The sequence below is a fragment of the Oenanthe melanoleuca genome, chromosome 5 (genome assembly GCF_029582105.1).
Source record: "Oenanthe melanoleuca isolate GR-GAL-2019-014 chromosome 5, OMel1.0, whole genome shotgun sequence".
In the NCBI taxonomy this organism is placed as follows: Eukaryota; Metazoa; Chordata; class Aves; order Passeriformes; family Muscicapidae; genus Oenanthe; species Oenanthe melanoleuca.
In genome coordinates this window covers 45431440-45456262 of record NC_079339.1, presented here as the reverse complement: position 1 = coordinate 45456262, position 24823 = coordinate 45431440, and the positions used below count along the sequence as shown (strand labels likewise).

The 24823-nt window shown below is 38.7% G+C and overlaps 1 protein-coding gene across 3 annotated transcripts; it reads right to left on the bottom strand.

The window, feature by feature from the left end:
* Positions 1 to 539: 539 nt before the first annotated feature.
* On the bottom strand, positions 540 to 17841 carry GOLGA5 (golgin A5). Of its 3 annotated transcripts, none has more exons than XM_056493524.1 (13): positions 17713 to 17841; positions 16517 to 17132; positions 13854 to 14075; positions 12655 to 12874; positions 11986 to 12109; positions 10963 to 11166; positions 9678 to 9848; positions 9015 to 9143; positions 7037 to 7135; positions 5262 to 5487; positions 4058 to 4166; positions 3196 to 3259; positions 540 to 1880 (listed from the first exon to the last, which is right to left on the bottom strand). In XM_056493524.1, exons 2-13 carry the CDS (start codon positions 17079 to 17081, stop codon positions 1803 to 1805), a joined length of 2211 nt encoding a protein of 736 aa, XP_056349499.1. In that variant the 5' UTR covers positions 17082 to 17132; positions 17713 to 17841; the 3' UTR covers positions 540 to 1802. The 3 variants fall into 3 exon arrangements, with proteins under 3 accessions (XP_056349499.1, XP_056349500.1, XP_056349501.1); XM_056493525.1 differs by having other exon boundaries at positions 4058 to 4163; positions 17713 to 17831; XM_056493526.1 differs by lacking the exon at positions 3196 to 3259 and having other exon boundaries at positions 17713 to 17831.
* Between the last annotated feature and the right edge of the window lie 6982 nt (positions 17842 to 24823).

The window sequence follows — 24823 nt, the reverse complement described above, 5'->3', positions numbered from 1 at the left end:
TTCTGGTCACTGAAGTGGGAGTAGTTTAACTGCCCAGTAGTTTGATAGTCCTTCAAGAAGAGACTTAGCACTCGGAATACCTTCCCATCAAAACAAACAAACAAAAAACAAAAAAAAAACCACCAAAACCAATAAACAAAACAAAACCCCAAAAAACCACCAATCCCCCTCCAAACCAAACAACCCTACAAACAAATCAACCAAAAACACACACACACACAAAGGAAATCAAAAGAGAAAAGGAAGTAAGAATAGATATAAAGCTCTAAGGCATTTATACCACTAATAATGTTCCCCCAAAACAACACAACATACTGAAATATCCACAGATTCAGTGTTTTGGAAGTGTTTAAATGAAAAAACTGTGTGTGTTCAGAAAAAGTGTGCAAATGTCCTTTACTTGATCTCCTTCCACACCAATCAGCTCCCCCTGGCGTTCAAACGTGGCTTTAGTACCAGAATTGAAAACAGGAATTAGGCAAAATGCAACAAATGTGATAGAGGGCAGACACAACTTCGAATAAATGCTCTTTTATTACTCATTTTATCCAAACATTTTATTTCTCTCTCCAAGATCTGAGTCAGAGCAGCAATACAGTCATTAGTCCACTGTAACATTTCCATAGGAGCCAGCGTGACAGGACCTAATGCTGTGTGTTCAAGCCACATGGAAACTGAAACACATCCTCAAGAGCAAGAGTGACAAATTGCTTGCAGTCATCTTTTCATTACCCAGCTGTGAGCATCACACAAAAAACCAAGAAATTTCTTAAGGAAAGAAAGTGACCTTGTGTGATTGTCTATTGATAATTCATAATTACAGAATGCCACAATCTGACAACAGAACTTCTACAGTAAGTTTGGTATTTTGGGTTTTACTATAAATATTTGATGAGGTTTGTTTATCAGTATATTTGGTGAGTGTTTAGACATGAGAAATCTTTAATGTTTTGATAGATTTCATATAGAAATAGTTTTAATTAAGTACCCAAAGCTTTAGAAAATAAATGTTTCAAGAAGATCTGATTAGGACATGTTCTAATGAGAGAGGTATAAGAAAATGCAGTTAAAATATACAAATTTCAAGTGCAAAAAGAAACACCATCACTTCTCAACAGTTTAAACCTTCCGTCTCAAAAATCATCTTTCTCTAATAAAGCTAAAATACCAGCCTTTAAATAGGCAGCCCCACTATTCAGTTGGTAGGAAAGATACATCTATTGCACTAGAAGTACAAAGCTAAGAAGAATGTATAATATTTTATTCTTAAACTTATTTACAAAAATATATTGCACCATTCCATTGTCCTTTTTCCAGTTAATGTTAAGGAAAAGCCTATTATGTACAAAGTTAAAAACAGAAGTGCAAAAGCAGACTGAAAGAAACCAGCAAGAAGTTTATTTAAAATGCTAAATACAGTTTATTACCTGACCATAGCCCACATCCAATATGACCTAAAATAATTTGTGCCAGATATATCTGCAACTTCAGAAATCCTTGCACTTCTCTGCAGAACAAGCCTTATCTTTCACTCTAACCATCAGAAGGTCTACATAAAATGTAAGGGCTAATCAGAGCTTAGCTTAACAGCTTCATTTCTCTGGTAAGTGATGCTCCTTTAGGTAAATTGAAAAAGCTACATAGTATTACACACGTATTTGAAAGGTAGTGATAAATCAGGCATGATGGTTTTCATCTTTCTGAAACACCATGAGGAAAAGTTTGCTGATGTTTCAGGACTGATAATTCAAAGGCATTGCCAGTCCACATTACATTAGCACAGCATATGGTCCTGTCTCTGTCTACCTGCCACTGGGACTGTCATGATGCTCTGGGGTGTAGGTAAGGAGAACAATCATAACCCAGAGATGAAGCAATGCCTGGGAAAAGAAAAGAAATAAATTTAGCATTGGCAGTCACCATCCACAGCAGCAGTAAATAGGAGAGCTCTCAATGAGAGCTGATAAAATTTTTGTAGAAATATTTTGATTAAAATATTTTTTCTGTTAATCAGATCCTTCTAAAAAAATAATGGTCATTTGAATAATGAAGTGCTAAATCAGATTCTGAAGAAGCTGTTTACAGAAAACTACTGACTTTACACAAGCATCAGAAATAAAGCAGCCTGTTTTCCTACAGATTTGTATTGTCTGGTTTCTCTTTTCCTCCAGGCCACAGTGAGTTCAGCTGCTCCCTCTGATATCCAGTCCCCAGCCAGCACATTATGTGTGTGCCTTGAGTGACTGGTAAGCCACTACTCCTGTGCCAGACACCAGACTGCAAACCAGCCAAGTTCTGATTTCCTTCTCCCTACCACAGGCACTGATTTGAGGTATTTTTATGAATTCTGTAGGAATGTTAATTCTCATTTAAATTTGGCTGAAATTGTCCAATTAGAATAGAAGCTGCCAGGAGTACAAAAAGGAATACATAACCCACATTTATTTTTAAAAAACTATTTTAAAATATTCAAGTTACAGTAATCATAGTCAAGGTTTGAGCTGAAAAGGGATAACTGACACTGACTGCCCAGCTCCTATAGAGCCACCATCAAGTTTCCCTTCAGATTGCAGCTTGGGCAGCAGGTCTTCAGGGGTTTTTACAAAGCCTGCCTTCCACAGGTCCCTGCAGCTCTCACGCACCTGCCCTCCAGAGGATAAGGGAGGCATTTCACTTCTAGCAATTGACAGCCTGACAGTTTTCTCAATGTGGGCAAGCAATTTTCTACTATTTGTTCGAGTCTACCAAGAAAAACTTGTCTTGCTACTTTTTCAGCTACTAGAGAAGAGCAATCATTAGCCACTGAAAAAAAAAATCAAAATGAAGAGTCAAATATTAAAAAAGCTCTAAAAATGTCATTTTCCTAAATGCAGTGAATACAGGTGTGGCAGGTTAACCTTGGCAATTGGTTACTATTATTCCATATTTTACTACTAGAAATCTACTTTCACAGGCCTTTAAATGACAGTTACATAAGTGTCTTTAAGACTGCTCTACTAAGAATTTCTGGGAAAAACTGAAATCTGCCAAGCAGCATGACTCCAAAATGCCATTGTGTAAGTATTATTTGGTCCACTTTCCAAAAACCCACATTGAGTAGATAATTATAGCCTTTTGAACATCACTCTTGCCATTTAAGACATACTGGCATATAAACTGGCTATAGAAATCTTGCATTCAAGAAAGCTGACTCACCATGTAAATGATTACAAAGACTCTTGCTATGGGGTATCGCCTCAGAAAGATTCCCAGCCGAATGCTACACAGGTAGCAAGAGAAAACAAAACACACAATTCAACACTGAGCAATAAATTCCTGTTCCACTCATCTCATCCACCACAAACTCAAACATCATGGCTTTGTTTCTGTCTTGAGTTTTCTCAAAGACACACAAGGCTTTGTTGTTGTCTTGAATTGTACTTCATGTACTCAAAACATTAAGTGGGGTGAGAAAATTCAGACCATAAAACATATCCTCCTGATTTTTTCCCAATCACAGAAATCCTTTCACAATGAAGTTCTAGTATCATGGAAGCACAAAGGACTTTCTATCAAGGGATCTTGCTTTCAAAGGACTAAGAAGGATTACCAAATTTTGTTTTCTGTTGGTGTTTGTTTCAAGTTTTGTGGCACACCTTTGTCACTTCACCTAACTTCTCAGAAAGGGATCGAAGCAAATTTATTGCTGGATCCAGAATGATTTTAATTTACTAATTTCTTAAACAGATTATCTTCCAAGGTAAACAGCTGCATTGGCTTAGAAGGCAGAATCTTGTCTTCATCAGGACTGAAAGAGTACAGTTGATACTCCCTAATAATACACTTAGAGTGTTTATCACAGACACAGTCAAAACCTCTGAAAGTAAAAAATGTAGAAGATGGTGATGAATTTGGTTTGACATTTTTTCATAACGTAGGGAACTTCTCGCATCAAAACCTGTAAGAGCTTCATTCAAATAACTGACAGTCTGCAAAAGCTTAAGAATATGAATAAGATAGGGAAGCACAAGTAGAAGGATGTCAGCAATCACAGCTGCACCCCTCAGCACCCCCTCACCTGAACTGATCGATGGTGCTGGCAGCCTTGCGCACCCTCCCGTACACGCCCGCCACGCTGCTCTCCGTGTCACTGAACAGCACAGGAACGCTGCGCAGCCGAGCGCCTGCTGGATGGGACAGGCAAAACATTACACAAGTTGTTCTTTAAATGAAACAAACTGATAGCATGTAACAAATACATCTATAAATAATATAAAAACAGTGATCAGTAGATTGTACTGTCGTCAATTCTTGATAAAAACTTACAATCAAACTTCAACTTAGTATATTTTAAAACTTATTAATTTACTAAATTGATATCTTGATATTAAATTCCATCACGTCACAACTAACTATTATTAAGTGTATAAAATGATGGGCTTGATACTGGCACAGTCTCTCAAATTGTTTTTTTACTCTCATACAGTGAAACTTTGATTAACATTTCTGACACTAAATGTACATTCGACATTTTACTTTATTTACATTTTTACTATGTATCAACTTTTAAAATAAAGATTTGAAAATGTTACTTTTGTGTAACTAAACTTCAGCTTTCTGAAGTTGCTTACAAACAACTCCTGCTTTGTTAAGCAGAGAAAAAGTCTGGACTGTTATTTCACACCACTTGCTGATTGCTTTTAAAGTTACTTAACATATATACAAAATGACAAACTATGACTCTGAAAAGCAACATCTCAACACCATGGATCAACTCATGAGGTTGTCCCAGAGATACAAGACTGGCAAACCAACCTCATCAGAACCATCATATTTTAAGCTGCTTTTCAAGAAAGACAGAAAGCAAGAATGAAATTACTGTCAACCAGAGCAATTCTCAAAAGGATGTATTCCGTTCTTATTCTCCTTTCAAACTCTTTATGCAAGACAATCCTTCAATCCTGCTTCTAATATTCAGTTTAAACTCCAAAATACAAGTTTATTTGCACCTGTGACAAATTGTTCCAATACTGCCATAGTATTGAGAATTAAAGACTAAAATTGCTTTCTTAAATTTACTGAAGTCATTTGTTCACAAAAAAAAAAGTTCAAGTTAACTATTGTTTATGATAGTGGCTGCTGTAGAGAAGGTCTCTAGACCTAGCAGCCTATTTTCAGCATTTATTTTTCCTTACAAACTCAGGCTTTCAGGGAAAGGCATTAGGAAGCAAAAAAGCCTGGACTGAAGAAAAGACAAGAGTTTTAAGAATTTCCTTATTTACCTTCAGCACCATCAATGCCTGCCATGTTAATGGAAGGTCCATTAGCACTTGTGCCTTGGATAGCCTTCAGCTGCTGCTCGAGCCTTTCCAGCTGGTACACAAGTGAGTTTTTCTCTGTGCTCAGGCTCTCTAACATGGTTTGCTTCTGAATTAGTGTTTCTGTCAGTTGATGAAGCCGATTTTCTAATTCTGTTTGACTACTACTGCTTAGAGTCTTGTTTGTGAGCTAAAATAAAGTAAAGAAAAAAAAAATCATTCTAAATTCAGTCTCTGACCAACTGACATATGACAAAGCTCTATAATAAGCTAAGCCTTCAACAACCAAGTTACTCCACTGCAGAGTTTTTACAGGATAATGTCATCAAAACTATCACTGGTGAGTGCAATAAAGAGGAAACTTAATTTCAACAGTTGTTAACTGTTTACATTACACAAGAAAGTCTATGCAAAAATGTATCTTTCTGTTTTCCAGCTATAATCATATGAAAGTTTCTGTATAAACCTAAATTTGATCACAACATCAATGCTATGCCTCAGAGACAAGTTTAAATAGCAATCAATAGCATGCTAATCCAGCCTGGCTACCATACTTTCCATTTAGTGAGTATGTAAAAATGTTAATTTAGTGAGTATATAAAAATGTTTTCAAGCACCATTTCACAGGAAAACATGAATGAAATGTTGAAAATGCAGGATGTGCTGCAGAAGAACTGAGGAGCACCAAGGCAGAAAATGTGATTGTACTAACAGAAACTGCAAGGCCAGCAAATGGACCATGCATTTGACATGGATGATGTAATTCAATTTGCAGAAAATATTTCATGCAAATGGGAATCACCAGATCCGCCATCTGTGCAACAGCTCATCTATTCACTACAGTCTTGGACTTGAGCCACTTTGTGGCATCATACTGCACAAAGATGTAGCTTCATTAATGAAGAATCATCAGGAATTACAGAAACCCAAAATAAAAATTAGGTGCCTGTAACCAGGCAGGGTTTCCAGCACTACCAGAAAATTCATATGCCAACTTGCCCAAGAAATCTGTATCACATCACAACCATTTCCAAATCTTGACGTTCTAACTGCTCAGCTGACCACACCTGACTCCAGACTACCAACTTCTCCCCAAGCAGCCTACTTTTCACTTCATGCTGCTCAAGGAGACTGAGGGGGCTCACAAGTATGAGGAGGTTCCAAAAAGGATTAGACTGACACAATGGAAACAGGTCCATCAACACAGCAGTAGAACTGAGTCAAGACTAAAACACTAACCCTAATTCAACTACTGATGTTGAACAGGTGCACAGGAGTGAAGGAGTGGCCAGGCTCACATGCTGGCCCCTACTGCCACTGGCCAAGATAGAATAGTGGGCCAGATGGATCACTGAGTCTGCAGGATATAACTTGGGCTCTCTGAACAATTACAAGGATCTTGGTAGAATTCATAATGACCTAATCAAACTCCAATGAGTTTTTTTAGTTTGCAAAGAGAAGAATATTGATCCAACACCTCCCATCAGGTCTAGTTGGGACAGTGATTGATTACCCCCTCCCTACCCTCCCACATAAAAGCACACACAGCTATAAAACAGGCTATTTAATATGGTTCCCTTCTTGTATTCCCCACTTTCAAACTCTTCTCTCTATTGAAAACAAGTACACTGTACCTCACTAGTAGAATGCTTATGAGATTTCTAGGATAGTTTAGTCAAATGAGTAGTTCCTATCATGTTTTGATAGCTGAAGGTGACAAAATTATTTTCTATACACACCTGATTTCTGAGCTTCTGAATTTCTTCCTCTCTGTCTTTTATTCTGCTTTGCAAAGTATTCTTTGTTCGATACAATTCTTCTTCAGTATAATGTAGTTCCTATAAAATTTATCACAATTACATACAACAGATTTTATACATATATATATATATTGAGTTTCATAACAGAACACAAGAAAGCAATATGCTGCAATCAAATACAAACTGAAATATTATCTTAGTTACATGTCTGGCTAGGATGGGGGGTATGGGGATAGAGAGAGCTGAGTATCAAATCACAACCTATATGGCCAGTGGAGACTGCCCTAATATAAATATCAATCCAGACTAGTTTACTAGGAGTCACAATTTCATTGGGACCACAATTTTATCTTCCTTACACTTTCACCCTTTGTTGCAGTGCTGTCTTAAAACTATGTCAATAATGTAACAATTACAAAATACTTAGGGGGTATCTGTATTTCTAAAATAAACTCATTAATTCAAAATACCATTCTTTAAATAGAAAACCTTTGGCATAGCTATCTATAATTCTGTATGACATACATCTTCCTCTAAAGTTTAGGACAAATTAACATAGCAGACGTGAAAGGAGGAATATTAGTAAAAAAAAAATTACTGAAGAGTAAATTTAACTGCAAGTTTTGTTGCTCCCTTTATTTAGTGGCTATTTTAGCTCCCACTTACAGATCTGTCAAGCTTATCTTTTAAATTAAGGCAATCTTCAAACCACTATCACTTCAGCTGTCAGCTGCTACAGAAAACAGATAACCCTGTTCTCCCTTTGAACCATCAGATGTACAAAAAATAGCACTTTTACTTATTTTCCATCTTCATTTTCAGAAACCTTATGACAATAGTGAAAGCAACTCCCAGACAGAACTGACCATAATTATATTAAGGATCAACAAGAGCAATTATGTTAAAAGCACATGTAAATGGGTGTCCTTAAAAGGAAGACATCAGTTTCTGCAATAACTGATGCTTTTTAAAATTCACCTCACTCTTTCTATTGACTTAAAGCATATTCCTCAGAAGGGCAGGAGTAACAAAATACAATCTACCATCTGCTTTGACATAATAAACATCAGCTACCCATCAAGAGCAGACCTCGACTTCTGCCTTTTAATTAGTTCAAGCTGCGAGCATCCCATTAAAATGTAATTTCTGAAAGGATAGATAATCCTATAAGATAAATTGTTCCTAGCAGATACAGAGGACTCGTGCTTTCTTTGCTATTAATTCTCTTTACATGAGCTTTTTGTTACAAGGAAAATTTTTAACATGGTGCAAAATATTTGTCCAATTCATACTGCATAGCAAGTTTGTTCACATGAAATACGAGTTTGCCTTTTTCCCCCACTCTTTTTATAGCACAGAACTTCTTAAATCAAGGCAGAATTTGCTCAGAAAGATGACACAATTTGACAGAATTCATTAACATAATTTTATCAGCAATTTGTCTACTACAGCAATTTAGAAATAATGACAATTAGATTCAGAACTGAGTAACAAACTGATTAAATAAATTACCTCTAAATTGGTACTACTATGACATTGTTTTATAAGCTACAACTTATTGAGCAGAGGAAGTTTAACAGTAGCCACTTTCAGTATTAGAGTTTTTTGGTATAAAAAATGTGACACTTGTTACTATATCCCTGTCATTTCATTATTGCCCTGCTGAATAAAATTCAAAATCCTGATCAATTCTGTGCCCTTCCTTGGGGCCCTATATATTCAGTGGGATCTCTGCTCATCAGCAGTATCCAGAAAGCCCCTACCATTGCTTAGTCCTGGCTGTACTTTCCTTGACCTAGTGACATTCACCAAACTTTTGGGGATTTCTTTGGAGTACTAGAGAAAAAATTAATCAAACACTGCCCAAGTATCCAAATATTCTCTTATTAAGCCAAATACTCTGCTGATGGCACCACATGGGACCTAAAAGGAGATGCAGCTCTCAAGAATTCCTTACCTGTTTTTGCCGTTCTAGTTCAGCTTCTGTCTCTTGTTTGGCCATTTTATGTGCTGATATCTGCTCTTGTAGGTCTTGAAGCTGCTCTCTCACTGACTCAGCTTCGCTTACCTGCTGTGTCTCCATGTCCTGAAATGAAAACAAATATTACCATTTCACTAACATTCAGATGTTATTGCAAATCTGTCATAGGCAACAGCAAAAAACATAGTATATGCAATACTTTTTCAAAGGAAAAGAAAGGTGTGTGTGTACTGGATAAATTACATTTGATCATTTTATACAGAATATTTTCAGAAACACAGTATTGAAATAAATGCATTTTGTGAAAAAGAAAAGCCTCTGCTTCTTCCTTTTTACTGTCTACAGGTTAAAACTGTAAAATGGGCTTGTGTGCAGGTGCTGTGCTGAGCCCATTATGCCAGCAGATGGATTGGATTACAGTGCTTCAAGGATTAGTAGCTATTGCAGAAAAGAATATAGATGATGGCTAGAGAAATCACTATGATTGTTAAGAAAGAAATGCTTCCCTCAAAAGGAGTACACAGTAGTGAGGGAAGATAGAAGTAATGTAATAAATACTAGAAACAGATCCACAGTATACAAGGGAACAGTCCTTTGTTGCAGCTAACTGCAAATACAGGTGTACATAGGCACAGCTACCTGCAGCTCTGTTCTCATCTGTTGTATTTGCCCCATTAGCTTTTGTATTTCTTCTCTCTGAGTGTCTCGCTCATGTCTCAGTTCCTCCAGTTCCACCGTGCTTGCTGTATTGCTATCCAGGCCTTCAATACCAGAGCCTTCTTTTAAGCTGTTTATCAACTTTTCTTTAGACTGAAAAGATAAGTCAATACATTGTTAACAGCAGTACTGAACAAGTGCTCAATTAGAATATGCTACAATGACTGGTTTCTCTGTTCTTTTATCCAATAATGTCCCTACACATTTGAAAATGAAAATGCTTCCGTATTGATAATCTTTCTGATTTCCTGTATGCCACAAGACTAATTTTACTGAAAGCCTGTGTAATCTGTAGAAGAGTACAGCTTTGCTCTTTACAAGTGCCTGGAATGTTAAACTTGTCACGGATAATCCAATTTTGACCCTCTTAGTACTGAAAAAGACAAGATGCACACCAACAGACACTACAGACAAAACGGACCCCCTTTTTCTCCTGTCAACAAAATCTAGGACCAAATGCAGTGATAACTCTTCCAGGAAAGATGATATTCAGAGTCAGCCTAGTGTTACCTTGACATTGACTTGTGACTAAAATCACAAGTTTTTCATATGTATCAAGATGATTAAAAACCTGTCCTTGAATATTTGACTATTAACTATTAATTATTCTAAAAAGACATCTCTATCTTCAATGTCTTGCTAACATTTATAAACAAGACTCAAACCAACCACATCTGGGCATGGTATCTTTGACAATTTACATAGTGCAGAACTCGGCACAAAATACCTGATTTTGCCACTGTTCATATAACATTAATCACAAGCAACCTTTCAGGACATGGAAAAATATTCTCTGGTTACATGTTAAGTATCCATTCTATGCTATGCTTCAGCCTCAAGCAGAACAGAGCAATATTCTTGAATCAAGAATACTGGATATGGAACAAATTGTAGGTTTCATCTACTTAACTATCTGGACTCTTGGATGTGGAACACACTGACAGATGATGCACAATAAGTGCAATGGTTCACTTGGATTTTTTTTCAGGTTCAGGATCTGAACAATCATTTCAATTCCATACCTTCATCTATAAACTCAAGTTTACGAAAGGCAGACTGGTAGCTGTTCTATATATGTATCATAGATATGCCCAGAACACATTACAGTTCAAATGACAAAAATACCACAAGTTAGATTATTTGAAGCATAACACTTTAAAACAGTTAAAGTATACAAATCACACTATTTCTTCACAACGATGCTTACTTGGAGAATGCGAGTTGCTTTCTGTTTATAGTCTGTCAGTTCCTGTTTTGCAGATTCTAGGTGGCTTTTAGTTACTTTGACTTGCTGCTGAAGCTCATCAGCTCGCCTCTTTTCATCTAAATACTTTCTCTCTGCTACAGTTATCCCTTCTGCCAGGTTCTGACGTTCTGCTTCCACTTTACTTAGACGAGCCGCAAACTCATTCTATTAGGAATAAAAAAACAATACTTCGTGTTTAAACACAGTCTCAACTTTAACCTAGGAAGAAAAAAGAAAGTTTAAAAGCACCTACAGAGCACACCACCTCCTAACTACCACCTCCAACTTAAAAGACACGTTACTGCTACATGGAAAGAAACTCCAGTTGCTTAAGCAACTGGTATATGATCCAAGTAAGGATATGCTTTTCTTTCCCTCACCACAAATAGTGAGGAAATAACAATCTTCATATTATTCACATTTATTTAGCAAACAAAAAGCAAGCTTGCCCCTCAAAAAATATTATCAATTGTCGTATGACATATTTTGAAGTACTGTAAAAAAACCAAAACAGACACTGATAAAGATTTTCAGAGATGTTATTATACATAACAAAGGCCAAATTAAGTGTAGAAAACATTTTCTACTAATAAGGTACTCATACCTTTACCACAAAAGTGATCTTTCATCTTAAGATCTCACAGTAAAACTGTGTAACAACACACCATGGAAAACTAAACTGATTACTGACTGACTTTTAAAACTTGCATTAACGTTAAAGTTAGCATGAAAAAAAAAAAAAAAAAAACAGTAAAAGTTGTCACCATTAATCCTCAAAAACTTTTACTTATGAAGCTTTCAAAATAACATGGAAGAAATAAACTAGCATCTCAAGGGTATTTAGTGCAGCAGACAGCACATCCTTCCAAGCATTTAGTACCCTGAACAGGAATTGAAGTCAAAGGGAGGAGAAAGCACATGGAACCTCATGTATCTGATCTAAAAAGCAGAGTTTTAGAGTCTTCCTTACTCTTCAGGTCTAACCTGCATTTGCTTGTAACTTTCTTGCTCTCGCTTGAGTGCAGAGTCTGCATCACGCAGCCTCTCCTGGAGAGTTTGAAGAGCTTGATTTTGTAAACTGCTTCCTTCACTGTGGTCTTGTATTATCCTGAAACAGAGAAACACATTAACTGGAAAGAAGTAAGCTAGCGTGATTTTTTTTGTGTAAAAATATAACCTCCTGGCTTCCAGACCAGCTTTGAAAATTTGCCCATTAGGTTACTGCATATAGACTACAGGTGTGAGGCCTGGAGTTACTGACTCACACTTCTCCTCCCTGGCCTGTATTCTGTATATCCCAGCAGCAAGGTAAGTTCAGAAAAATCATTATATTTGTGAATAACCAAGTCTATTTGTCAAGAAAAAAAAATTACTGGGACTTTTAGCTTCACGCTTCTGACACAGATGTAAATACTTTACACAAAATGGATTTCAATAATCAGATGCCAACAGATGCCCTATTTAATATTAATTTGTCCTGCTCCTGCTGTCAATTATGACAGAGCATTTTAGTGCAATCTTTAATCCCTGTATTTCAAATCTTTCTTCATTAGTTTATTATCTTTTATTTTTGAAGACACTAAATTATCTATCTTGATTTTTTTCAAACTTATTACTATTTGCAGAATGTCAAAGTATGAAATGATGAAGTACCGTGACTTTTCACTCTGCAGTGCTTCCAAGGCTTCTGTCCGAGCACTTAAGAGCTGATCAGCTTCTTGCAAACGTACTTTCAGCACAGCCAGCTGGGAATCTTTGGCACCAACAGCTTCTGTCAGATCATCCACTCGAGCCTGAAGTTCTCTAACCATCCTGTCACTCTTTGAATGGTCAACATTCCACTTCTCCACCTTCTCCCGGGATTTGGTCAGTTCTGCAAAATAAGAAGTTTCCTTGAAGTTTACAAAAGTAGATATTGCAAGGTCCTGTAAGCAGTCAGGATGCACCTATCTCATTTCTTAAAGAAAAAATTAAGTACTTCAACTTGGTAGTTGAAGTAAAACTGAAAATTTATGAGCTACCAGGAAGTAACAAATGCCAGATTGGCTGTCAAAGCACAACCCAGAAAATTTTGGAGGTGATCTCAAAATAGACATTTCCTTCTGAGTCACACTGCAGATGGCAGATTTCACCTGCCCCATCCCCTGCAATGGCCTGTGCCAAGAGAACTGTTTGCATAAACCATCTAGTTTAATTCTAGTTTGAGTTTATTGTCACATAAAAAACAATAGAAAAATACACCAGTCACGAATAATGCTGAATATTTAAAAGCTTCTGTTTTTAATCTAACACCACACATTAAACTTCACTGGATATTAAAATTATCTGGTTTATGCAGTTACTGTGAAAAAAAATGGGACGTCAATTTTATGCTTAACAGCAGGAGTTTGCTCTGTTTTATCATTTAATTTGTACTCACATTTTTTTACATTTGTCATGTCACTTGGCTTTAAAAAAGCCAGTGATGCCATATTAAAAATACTAATTTATATTTTTCTAGACATCAGAGACTGTAGTCTACTACAGCCAGAGAGCAGTCAGTTTGAAGTACTCAAAAGAATTTGCTCATTTAAAAATAAATGCTTTGCAAAAGCCATTAAAATGCAGGAAAATTATTTTAAACGTGGTATTTGCTGACCGTTTTTCATTAAGATGTAAGCTTTGTAACTAATTTAAATGCATAATCTTAATCAACATTTGTTTTATCTTTGCAGTTGAACAAGACTTTTTATTTCTCCTTTATCATTACATGGGAAGTCACACAAGCAAATGCACCTGGAGAGTTTTCATTATAAATATGCAGAGCATTGTTTCCTAGTTCACTAGCTTTACTGATGTTATAGCTGAAGTACCTTCTTGTGTTTCTTTGGACCTCTGTATTAATGAAGCCACTTCTTGATTCAAAGATTGAACTTCATTTCGCAGCAGCTGGTTCTCCAGGCGAAGATTGGACAGCTCATGTGATTTGGAATCATCATCAGCTGAAAGACTGGGGTTGGTCACTGCACTTAGTGATGAATCTTTCAGGCCATTCCCTTGAGCTCCCAGGCCAGAGTCTGAACTGTCTGGAGTTTCTGTACAGAGAGATGCAACTTAGAACAAATGCATGTGTTTGTAAACTGCCTTTCTACAAACTGTAGTTCCATAGTCTCCATCAATGGTTAAGGAACAACAATAATAAATCAAAATAGTTTATGCTGAAATTGAATATGGAGCTGCTTCTCACAAGGGATTGCACAAAACAGGAGTATTTACATGCATCATGCAGTGTTTTTGTTAATACTGCAAGACAAGATGCAGAAGTTATAAAATTTATCATTACATAAATCGCAACTTTAGGATTTCAAAACATTAACACTCTATTTATGACTTTGCTGCTCAGAGAAGTCCTGAGAAGCTGAAGAGTAACTTCATATAACTTCATGTAACTAAATATACATGGCAACTAACTGCAGGAATTTTTAGTACAAACTCATTCTGGGTTTCCATTTAGATTTTGCCAACACCAATTTTATTTTAAAAGAGAGAACAATAAAGGAACTCCTAGTGGTTTTCTGAACAACAGTCCCCCGGAGGGAAGGAGGAACCAACAGCCGTTTCCCATCATGCACACACACAGTATCCTTGATTAATGCTGTGAAAGCTACAAATCCACTGCAAGAGTCTTGATTCCATCATGCAGATAGTTGGAAGCTTTGCAGCAATATTAAGATAAAATGACATAGCAAGCAATGAACAAACAAGCAAGCAATCTAAACATATTACTGCTGAATTTAGTATGTCTCAGGTGAGTAACTGCTGAAAATCCACAGGGCCAGACTGCAACCAATTCTAAGCAAGACTGCAGTGAAATTGTTAAAACATTATTTACTTCCCTTGTGATCATTAACCAAGCTGCTTCACCTTTTTTCTCACCACTGCAACAGCTCCTAACACCCCAAGCCCAGGAAGGGGGGCACACTATTAATTCTGAGCAACACCACACCACAAGTAGCAGCAGTGACAGGAAGATTGCTTCCACATTTTCTCAAGCCCTTTTCCGATTAAGGCAATCCTAAGAAGTATCATTATCTTTCCTTTAATTTATTTACACAGTTTCCAACTTACCAAATAATTTAGACTCATTTCTTTGTCTCGAAAAAACTCAATAGATTAAATTAAGCTAATGAAGCAAGAAATGAGCCATTTATAGCACAGATTAGATTATAATCATGGCAAATACAAAGTATAATGTTAATTGATTGTCTATAGCTAATATATCATAATATAATTATAACATATCATAAACTACTTCAACAGATTCTATGCTGAATACACAGATATATCCCCTACAATCAACTCTGGAAAACAGCATGTTCAAATCCTGTATTGTAACTGCATTCTTTCTTATTTAGCAGCTCCACAATGCAAACTCTGCTCAAGAATCCTCAGAAAAGAATTTAAAAAAAAATTCAAGCCATACTGAGCAAAACAAATGTCTCTTAAGTACCAATCAGCAGGGCCACAGAGTCAGGTCCAACATATCTGTATTATTTATTATTAGTAGTAAATCTTACTAAAAATCACGGACTTGGAAATAGAAAAAACATTCACATGTTTGGAAATTATCCCTTTTTATGTCTAAAGCTTTTCAGCACACTTAATGTAGTAAGCAAAAAACTGGCATTTACAATACTTTACATGCTCAAAATAGTAAACAAATAATAAAGTATTCTAACTACATTATTAACAACAACCACTTGCTTCAATTTTCTAAAATAAATAACAGCAAAGTAGCACAGTCACAAGGATGGAATACAGACTGGACAGTCTGGTAACAGAACACAAGTTCTGACACTTCCCAGCCACGTTCTCCTCTGTGTGGCTACCTTGAGCCCAGCCCCAACTTCTGACTGGCCTGGAGGCTCATTCAGACCTCTGGATTTAGAAAGCAGTTATGCAACTACTTCTGGCAAACCCAGAGGCTTTATCTCTCTGGCTCTCTCATGCCTGTAGCTCTACACCAGCCTGTCCACATCCAGCTTCCTGCAGGACAAGCAAGTTTGCCAGCTCACCCCTCCTGCATGGAGGAACAGGGAAACACCTCACCTCACCTGCTGCACTGGGGAACAGCCAACACCACTGCTCCATGGGTGAAAGTCACTCCCCCTCCCACGTGGCAACAGCCCCAGTGACCAAACAAAAACAGCAGCACCTCTGCTTCTACATGGGGACAATATGGGGCTGATGCAAGGTTAGACCACAGCTCAAGAGAGGTCACGATGAACAGTAGCAACAAGGTAGATCCAGAGCACAGAAGATTTTGGTATTAATTATGTAGTTTGGCAAATTAACATGGTATCTAGTATTACCCCAGTGATGAAAAAATGTGAAAGGCCCTGCTGTACCTCATATGTTTGGCATACTACCACCATCAAATGTTTCATGAAGTGACATGAAGTTTCATGCATTACCTAGCCTTACCCTAGACATACTTGGGTTTTAAATATCTCTAGGTTCAATACTATTTAACTACCATTGCCTTGGCTCCTGATGGAATTATCTTCAGTAGTTTTTGCACTCTGTGTACTGGCAGACACAGAACTAATGCTTGAAGTCCGAGAGTGATTCTGAAGAACAGGTGCCTTGTTCCTCTCCTTCTTAGAATCTATCCTTCCATTAGGTTCTTTCTCTGAACTGTTGAGAAAATCAAACAGCAACTCATCATCAGGTTCTGACTTCTTTCTTCTCACAAAATGTGAAGCAGCTCTGGGTGTGGAAGCATTTTCTACTGCAGAAGCTGCCTCTGAGGATGTCCTACGTGCTGTTTTAACATTTGCTGTTCCTGCCAGGATTGTGGCCTTTTGGTGTTTAATATTTTCAGCTGCTGATGAAATGTAGGCTGCTTTGGATGATGCCTGGTATTTCAGTTCTCCAGTATGCTGGTGCACTTCAGAATAGTCATTGGCAGAGTCCAAGTTCTTATTATCATAAACTGCACTGCTTGATGTGTCTTTTTTGCTCAGAGCTGATGCAGCTCCTTGATCAACCCTGTTGAGTAGATCCTCTGCCTTTCCAGCGAGATCAGCAAGCCAAGACATGATGAGTGTCTGTTGATGAACTCTGTACAATTAAAATTTCAGGAACATATACTGTGAAAGACAGAAGGATTACAAATCAGATTGCTGCTGATAAGACAAGATGTATTGTTTACTTAAACAATTGTTAAGTTATTAGCGCTGTACTTATTATAATACTTTTTTCTACACATTTGATATTTTGCTGTTTGGGTAACTAATGGAAATAAACCAAATCAGTTTCTAAGAAAAACAGACAAAACCTAGGATTTTAAATCAAGGTTATTAAAATTAGACCACGGCATCAGTTTCTGGTATTATCAGCTGCTACAGAGTATCACAAAGAGATGAAACCTATGCCTTAGACGTTTGGCCCGCAAATTCCAAAAGCGGCTCAGGTAGAACACCTTGTCCCCCCCAAACTCTGCAGCCCGCAGCCTCTCCCGTGACACCAAGAGGGCGGACAGGTGGGTGCCTTCAGCTGCACCACGGGCCCGCCACACCACGGCGGCGGTGTGCGCCTCTACCCCAGCTCCCGGGGGGGCGACGTTCAGAGTGACCGCTGCCCCCCATCCCCAGCGCGGCCCGTCCGCCGCCCTGCCCCGGCCCGGCCCCACTCAGGGGCGGCAGGGACCTCAGCACAGCCCGGCCTCACCTCCTGCAAGCGCGGGGGCGCCGCGGCCCGGGAGGAGCCGCGAGGGGCCGGCGGTCAGCGCGGGGCCGCGGGCCGGGCCGGGCGGCGCGGCGCCATCGCTTCCGGCAGACGTGGCCGCCTTTCCGGGCCGCCGCGCGCAGGCGCAGCGAGCGCTCGGGCCCCGCCCCTGCACGGCCAGGCTCCGCCCCCTGCACGGCCAGGCCCCGCCCCCTGCACGGCCAGGCCCCGCCCCCTGCACGGCCAGGCCCCGCCCCCCGGGCTCAGGCACCGCCCCCCGCCGCTTGCCGCGCGCCCCCTGGCGGTGCTCTCAGTAATGCGTGAGGCGAGACTCGTCCGGAGCTGCGAATGCCGCAGGATCACGGAATTATCTCTGCTGGAGACGATTTCGAAGGTCAGCTGTTAGCTCAGCACTGCCAAATCCACCAGTAAAACCACATTCCCAAGTGCCGCGTACTTCTGGCTGTCAGATCCTTCCCTGTCATCTCTGAGGTGTCTGCAACTTGCAGTATTTGAACCATTTCAAGCTTTATGGCTGTTATCTCTCTTCTTTAAATGCTTCTTCTTAGTAAGGATAGCTGCTAAAGTGTACATAAACTACGCTGAAGATACACTTAAAGGACTACGTAAGGTTAATTTTTGCTGTTTCTCATCGTCTCATCCCCCTTTATGGCTTTCCTCGACCCTCTATACCAGCCCCTCGCAGCTAACCACCACACAGAGATTTTACTCATACCTGAAGTATCAGCAAGAACGTGAATGGAGACAGCACTTACACCTCCTGCCACTTCAGATCCCCCTCTTGAGGAGCTGTTGTTTTCCTGATTACAATGCTGAATACATGGCTGACTTACATCCATGTTTCCCCAGAGCTCCAGTTGTTATCTTGTCTGATCACATCTTACAAGTATTGTCTGGTTAAATTCACTAGTAGGCTGGTATGTGAATGTTGTTACTTGGTTTACAGAAGTTTCCTTACATCTTATCCTGGTAATCCTCTTCCAATGGGGAACACACAATGTTTGGAAAGATTATGAAAAGTTCCTGTGTAGGTCAAAGGCTTCAAAATTTTTGTTTACAGACAGGAATTATCAATTATCATTGGGCATCCTTAGGACTTGCTTCTTGTTTCATTGCCCTATTTATAAAGTCCCTTATGTCTGCTGTATCGACAGCTACTTCTAAGAATCCTGTGACTGCCAGGTTGAGTGGTGAGAATATTTAATTCTGCCACAAGAGGCATGCAACTTCATTAACTACCACTGAAAACTTTACAGGTGTCTTTTCAGTTTTTCAGTTTACAGGTGCCCTCCCCAGGTCCAGGCCCTGACCTGAGATGCTACACATCTTGCTGCATATTTTGAAAGGTTCTGGCTGCAATTCTCTGTCTGCAAGCACGAAAAAAGAGATTCATATCTATCTGTAGAGAAAAATTAGACTTTCTGTACAAAGTCTTCAGATCCCTATTCACACTCAAAGTAGAAGTAATTTTAAGCTATAATTTACAGACACTATTTTTGTCTATTATAGCTATCATTGTAAGGAAATTTAAATAACGATGCTAGAAAATAACTGCCCAAATAACTATATCACAGCAAGATTAACTCAGTCCCTCAAAACTCATGGCAAGAAAACATTTGGGGCTTTAGGTTTGATGTTTTTTTTAATTAAAAAAAGAGGTAGGCTCTGCAGTTGAAAAAAAATTTTTTTTAATTACTATTTCCCACTTTGAGCTAATTCACAGGTACTTCATTGTTCATTAAGGTAAATTTTTAGGTAGAGGAGGCAAAACAGATATGTCACCTGACAAGTACAAGTCACATGACTTGCACTAAGTTAATCTCTAAGTATACTGAAATAGGGCTTGGGCAGTTGGCTTCTGTAAATGACTGTGCTGAAAACCATAAAAATTGCAAAAAGTATAGCAACAAAAAATAAAGATGGGTCATGTCATCCTCATTCAGCCTTCTTTTCCATGTGTCATGATATATTAATACACAACTACTTATCTGGTCTAAGGTCTTTGATTCATGCAGTATATTGGAAATGTGCCAAATATCAAGGATTGCAAAATAAGCTGATGGCCACTGGATGAGCTGCTACTTAAGCTTTTACTTCATTCTCAGCATTCCCTGCATGGCCTCGTGCCATTTGTCACTTCAATGCACCATTGAATAAAATGGTATCAACCTGCCCATAAGTTCATACTAATGTCTGTGACTTTGCCTAACTTTGTGGGCAGAGAAATCAGGTCTGCTCAGAAAGCTACTGTGAAACAGCTGTGTGCTGGCTGCTCACCTCCCAGCATGTACCCCATGGTAAAGCCTCCTTTAGGGTGGAAGGGTACATGGGTACAGGGTGCATAGCCTCCTCCTTCAGCTGCATCACCACACCCCCCAGGAGAGCCTACCTTGGGGCTGTCACCTGCCCAGGGCACCCAGCTCACACACCCACACCCACTGCTGTTACCATCTCCACATTCCAGTGGGGAACTGAGGCATAGCGAGGAGGAACTAAAGGTGAAATCCTCCTCCGTGCCTGTACAGAGCAAAGCAGGTTTGATCCAGTCAAAATGTACAAATTCTAGGGATGGATCATGTTCAGTGCTAATGAATGTGTAAGAATTTTAATCACCAGCCTTCGATGCACTTCTGAGATCTGAAGGTATAGAACTTGTCCAGATGGGACTGGACTCTCACAAACAAGGCAAAAAACACCTGTGATTTGAACATAATAATTTCCTTGGTTAGAAAGGCCAGTCAAAGCATAAATCCTCCATGAAAGTGGTCAACTGCAAGTAGTGAGGGAAGGTACACTAAAAGGACAGAAGGTATTTCTCAGCTACACTCTCCTTAGAATTATGACTCAGGGACTTCCAAAGCCAAAGCGGGTATCTGCATTTAAAAGGCCTTAAAATATTTTTTTCCTTTTTATGTATTTAATAATTAATAGAACTTCTCAAAGCATACAGCTGCAAAAGCATCTCAGCTACAGAATTTGTAAACAGGCAAAAAAAAAATCTGTTTTCTTTTGCTGGATCCTCCACACCCTACCCTACCCACCCCTTTTTATTTTTCTTGGTATCACTGAATAATTTATAAATTGAAAATTATCAGAAAGCGGTTCTTCCATAAACATGTAACATGGAAAATGTTAGGGTAAACTGACAGAAGTTTGAGGGGGACTTTTAGAAGAACTCCATTTTAAAATGAAATTATGGAAATTCTTAACACTGCCTAGTAACTGTTGGCTCACGGGTTTACACAAGGTGCAGGGGTGCAGTGCAGTAGACCCTGGCTAGAACACGTAGCTGACTCGTGGCTGGAATATTTGGAGTTAGACCACTCCTCATTTTTGCCCTGGAAAAGTTGTTCTGTCTCCACTGTTGCATACTCACTTTTGTGTCTAAATGAAAGACACAAAGTTATGATGTGCTTACATTCCTTCTTCCTCTGTAACTCAGTGTAAATAATTAGGAATACACACACACACAAACATGCTTTCAATCTTTCTGTTGTTACTGCTTGTATTTTCTTTTTGCTACTCCTATTTCTTTATTTTCCTGTAATAAATCACAGTGACACTTTTTCTAGTGTCCTCACTACTTTATTTCCTTCCTCTATATAAAAATGACAGATTTAGCATATTATTCTTCTAGCAGGAAACAAAGCCAGCCCTCCTAGACACTGCCAGAATTATCAAAGTTAGGACATCAAAAGTGTCTAGTGACATTTCAAAAATAACAACTTAAGGAATACAAAGTTTGGAGAGTAAAGTGCCCTTTAAGGATTCAGGGGGTTATTTGTATTCTGTCATATGCCTTTTTTCCACACATTTTCATGACCTCAGGGTACTCAGAATAAGTCTTTGAAAGGGTAGAGGTTTACCTCCAACAAGAAGATGCTATTTGATGCAAAGAATGGAAGACCAGACGGTGATGTGAGTGCTGGGTGAAAGATCATCACAGAGCCAGTTTGGCAGCTTCCTGGCTTAATTGTGAATTACATGGATTAATCCTGGAGTTGCAAGTGTCAAGATTGGTCAAGATATGCTAGGGCAAGCTTGACCATAAAATGGAGGAGAGCGTATTTTAACCAACAGAGAGAGAAAAGAGCATTATTTCTGATAGTGGTAATGGATAAGGCAACTGTTAGGAATCCAAATGCAGATATTCACAGTGATACTGCAAACATATAAGATTTTTAGACGTTAATTGTGTGCAGGAAAAAAATCATTATCAAGAGGATGCATGCAGTGAGGTTTAGGAAATATGTCAGTCAGATATGAGGATACCCACAACTGTCTGCAGTGAACTAAATGGACAAGAGAACTCAACTGCAGAGGATGCTGTTCTGGTTGTCCTGTTAATAATTAGCTTTTTTTCCCCCACAGTTTTCAGTGGACATTCTGTAGTTATGAAAATGCTGATGAACTAGATTTGTAATAAATAACATCATTAGACCTAATGCTGGCCATTATCTTATTCCACAATTTTCAAAATACATTCCCCATTGCATAGTCACAAAGGTTATTTGGAAGCCACTCCCAGTAAGGACATGTTTGTAGTAATTTAACCTTCAGATTCTTCCCCTTCCCCTCCTCACTGCTTGATTTCTCTAGTACACATTGTCCTTCCCTTGAATTTCCTGATCATAGGGATATTGGAGGATATCACCTCACACCTACTTTATTCTACACCAAAATTTGTTTTTTTCCATGCAGCTCCCTTGATGACATTTCACTACAAAAGTAGGAAAGTGTAATCTGCAGAAGAGGTGCACAAAATTAGAAGTTATTTTCATTTTTTCTGTAGGCTGAAAATCTCTTCTGATTTTCCTCCCAAAATAAATATGAACATTGCTTTTTCCTTTAATAATTTGATAGCTAAGGTCACCCCATTGTTCATCTATTAATTTTGCTAAAATGAGAATCTTCCCTTGTTTCAAACATACAGAATAATCAAGTCTGATGTTTGCTTTTACAAGGCACCTAGTCATGTGTCAGTGTTAGACAAACAAATCTAATCTCATTGCTAGTGAAGATGTGGAAAGACCAGGCTCAGTACACTTTTTTATTTATCATCAACCTGTTCCACTCTTCACCTTAACTAGCTTTTTCTTCCAGAACTTCTTATTTTGTTTTGCTATTAGTTATCAAGTTAGTGCAACAGAAAGAATACTAATTTGTTAAAATGTTTAAAACAGACTAAGGAGGCTTAAAAGATACACACCCTAAATATGATCAATTTATGATGACAGTCCATTTTTTCCCAGCTAAAAAATACCCTTGACTCATTAAAAAAATTCTTGATCTATTCAGCTGCTCTTAAAGGAAAGTGTAGGTAAAGTCCAGAATGGCTTCCTGTACATTTTCTGAAGTATCTGTTCTGCTAGATTAAAAGCAAAATCAACTTTGCAGTTCAAATCTTGTCAGCTGTTAAGTTAGTGGCATGGAACCATAAATACCTGTGTTAAGACATCTCCAGATTTGTCTTAAAAATTTTTAAGAGTTTGGCAAGTTGTCTTGCCAAAAATCTGGAATATCTCTTTTGGGGAAACTTGTGTGCTACCAGAACGATTACTGCAATGCCAGCACTACCAGTCCAGTCTGGTGTTAGCAATGTTGGATGTAGGAGTTACAATCCTCTCAGAGAACTCTTAGCAAAACAGAACTGGGGCTAAACTACCCACCCTCACCACATGGCAGCCTTCTGCTTTGTAGGAAAGCTATTAAGAAAGAAAATCCATTATCTGCAGTTTTGAAGTTTCACATTTGGGTTTTCTTTTTTTTTGGTTCTCATTTAAGTAAGCAAACACTTTCAGAATTTGGTAGCCTCTTAGATACCATTTGTAGTGTGTGGCTTTGGTGGGTTGTTGGAACTACCTTCCACAGCGTTCAAGTTTTGTTATGAGACATATAGGTGGTGGTTACTTTTGCTTTTCACTGTCAGAGCCAGAGAAATTTGTTTCATAGCACCATAGAATGGTTCAGGCTGGAAGGGACCAAAGACCATCTTGTTCCAGTCCCCCTGCCATGCTTCTACAGGTTACTCAAAGTCCCCATCCAATCCAGCCTTGAACATTTCTAGGGATCCAAAGCTTCTCTGGACAATCAGTTCCAGGGCCCCCCAACCCTACAGCAAAGCATTTCTTCCTAATTCCTAATCTAAACCTGCCCTCTTTCAGTTTAAAGCCATTCTCCCTTGTCCTATCACTACATATTCTTGTAAAAAGTCTGTCTCCCTGCTCTCCTGTAGCGCCATTTAAGTACTGGAAGGCTGCTATAAGGTTTCCAACGAGCCTTCTCTTTTGCAGGCTGAATAAGATTTCATTTCAATTTCATAAATCCATCATGGTTTTACCTACTTATGTGCTGTTCTCTTTTGAAAAAGATAATATGTGTATTTGTCTACAGAGTCATTGTCCATTTTCCCTCTTCTATCATAGCAGCAGTTGCAAGGATCATGCTGGATTCCTGCTGCAGGTGATGTAGCTGCTTCTGTTTGAGCCTCACAACTGTACCTTGACAGTCTCTCTGCTTATGTCAGCCCATATACCCAGCAACACCATTCACATTTTTCCCTTAGACAAACTCCCCTCTCTATCCAGGATGGCTTCCTAAATTTCTAGCACAATCAAAGAAATAATTGAATTCAGTAGTACAAATCTGTGTATAACTCAAGTGTCTTTAGTACCTGCCCAATACATTTCAACAGATATGTAGGGTTCTTGTAGCAGTCTTCCCACCTATCTCACAGAACGGAACATCTTGCTCATGTTTACTAATGCAGAAGTTATAGACAAGTTATTTGGCAACGACTTAGACATTGTGACAGCTGACACAAGGTGTACTCTACCTCATATAGCCTGGCTACGAGAAACACCTTTGGACTTGGATGATGGGCCAGCAATGCTCTTAAGTGATATTAGATATCTTTTAGGGCAGGAGGATAATAAAACATAAGCTTAACCCACTTGGCTACTAGGAATTCAATGAGGTAAAACTAAGATTCCCGGTATGTATTTTTTTCTTGCTGGATAATCAGTATGGTGATCTTTGTCAGCTCTAAAAGGTGATTCCTGAAGTGACCCGAATTCTAACAGCTTGACAGGTC

Coding starts and splice junctions, on each gene's coding strand:
- GOLGA5 (XM_056493524.1), bottom strand. CDS start 17,081: ATGTCTTGGCTTGCTGATCTCGCTGGAAAGGCAGAGGATCTACTCAAC. Junction 11,167..11,985: donor AAAGTTACAAGCAAATGCAG/GTTAGACCTGAA, acceptor TATTCCTAATAG/AATGAGTTTGCGGCTCGTCT. Junction 7,136..9,014: donor AACTAGAACGGCAAAAACAG/GTAAGGAATTCT, acceptor TAAATTTTATAG/GAACTACATTATACTGAAGA.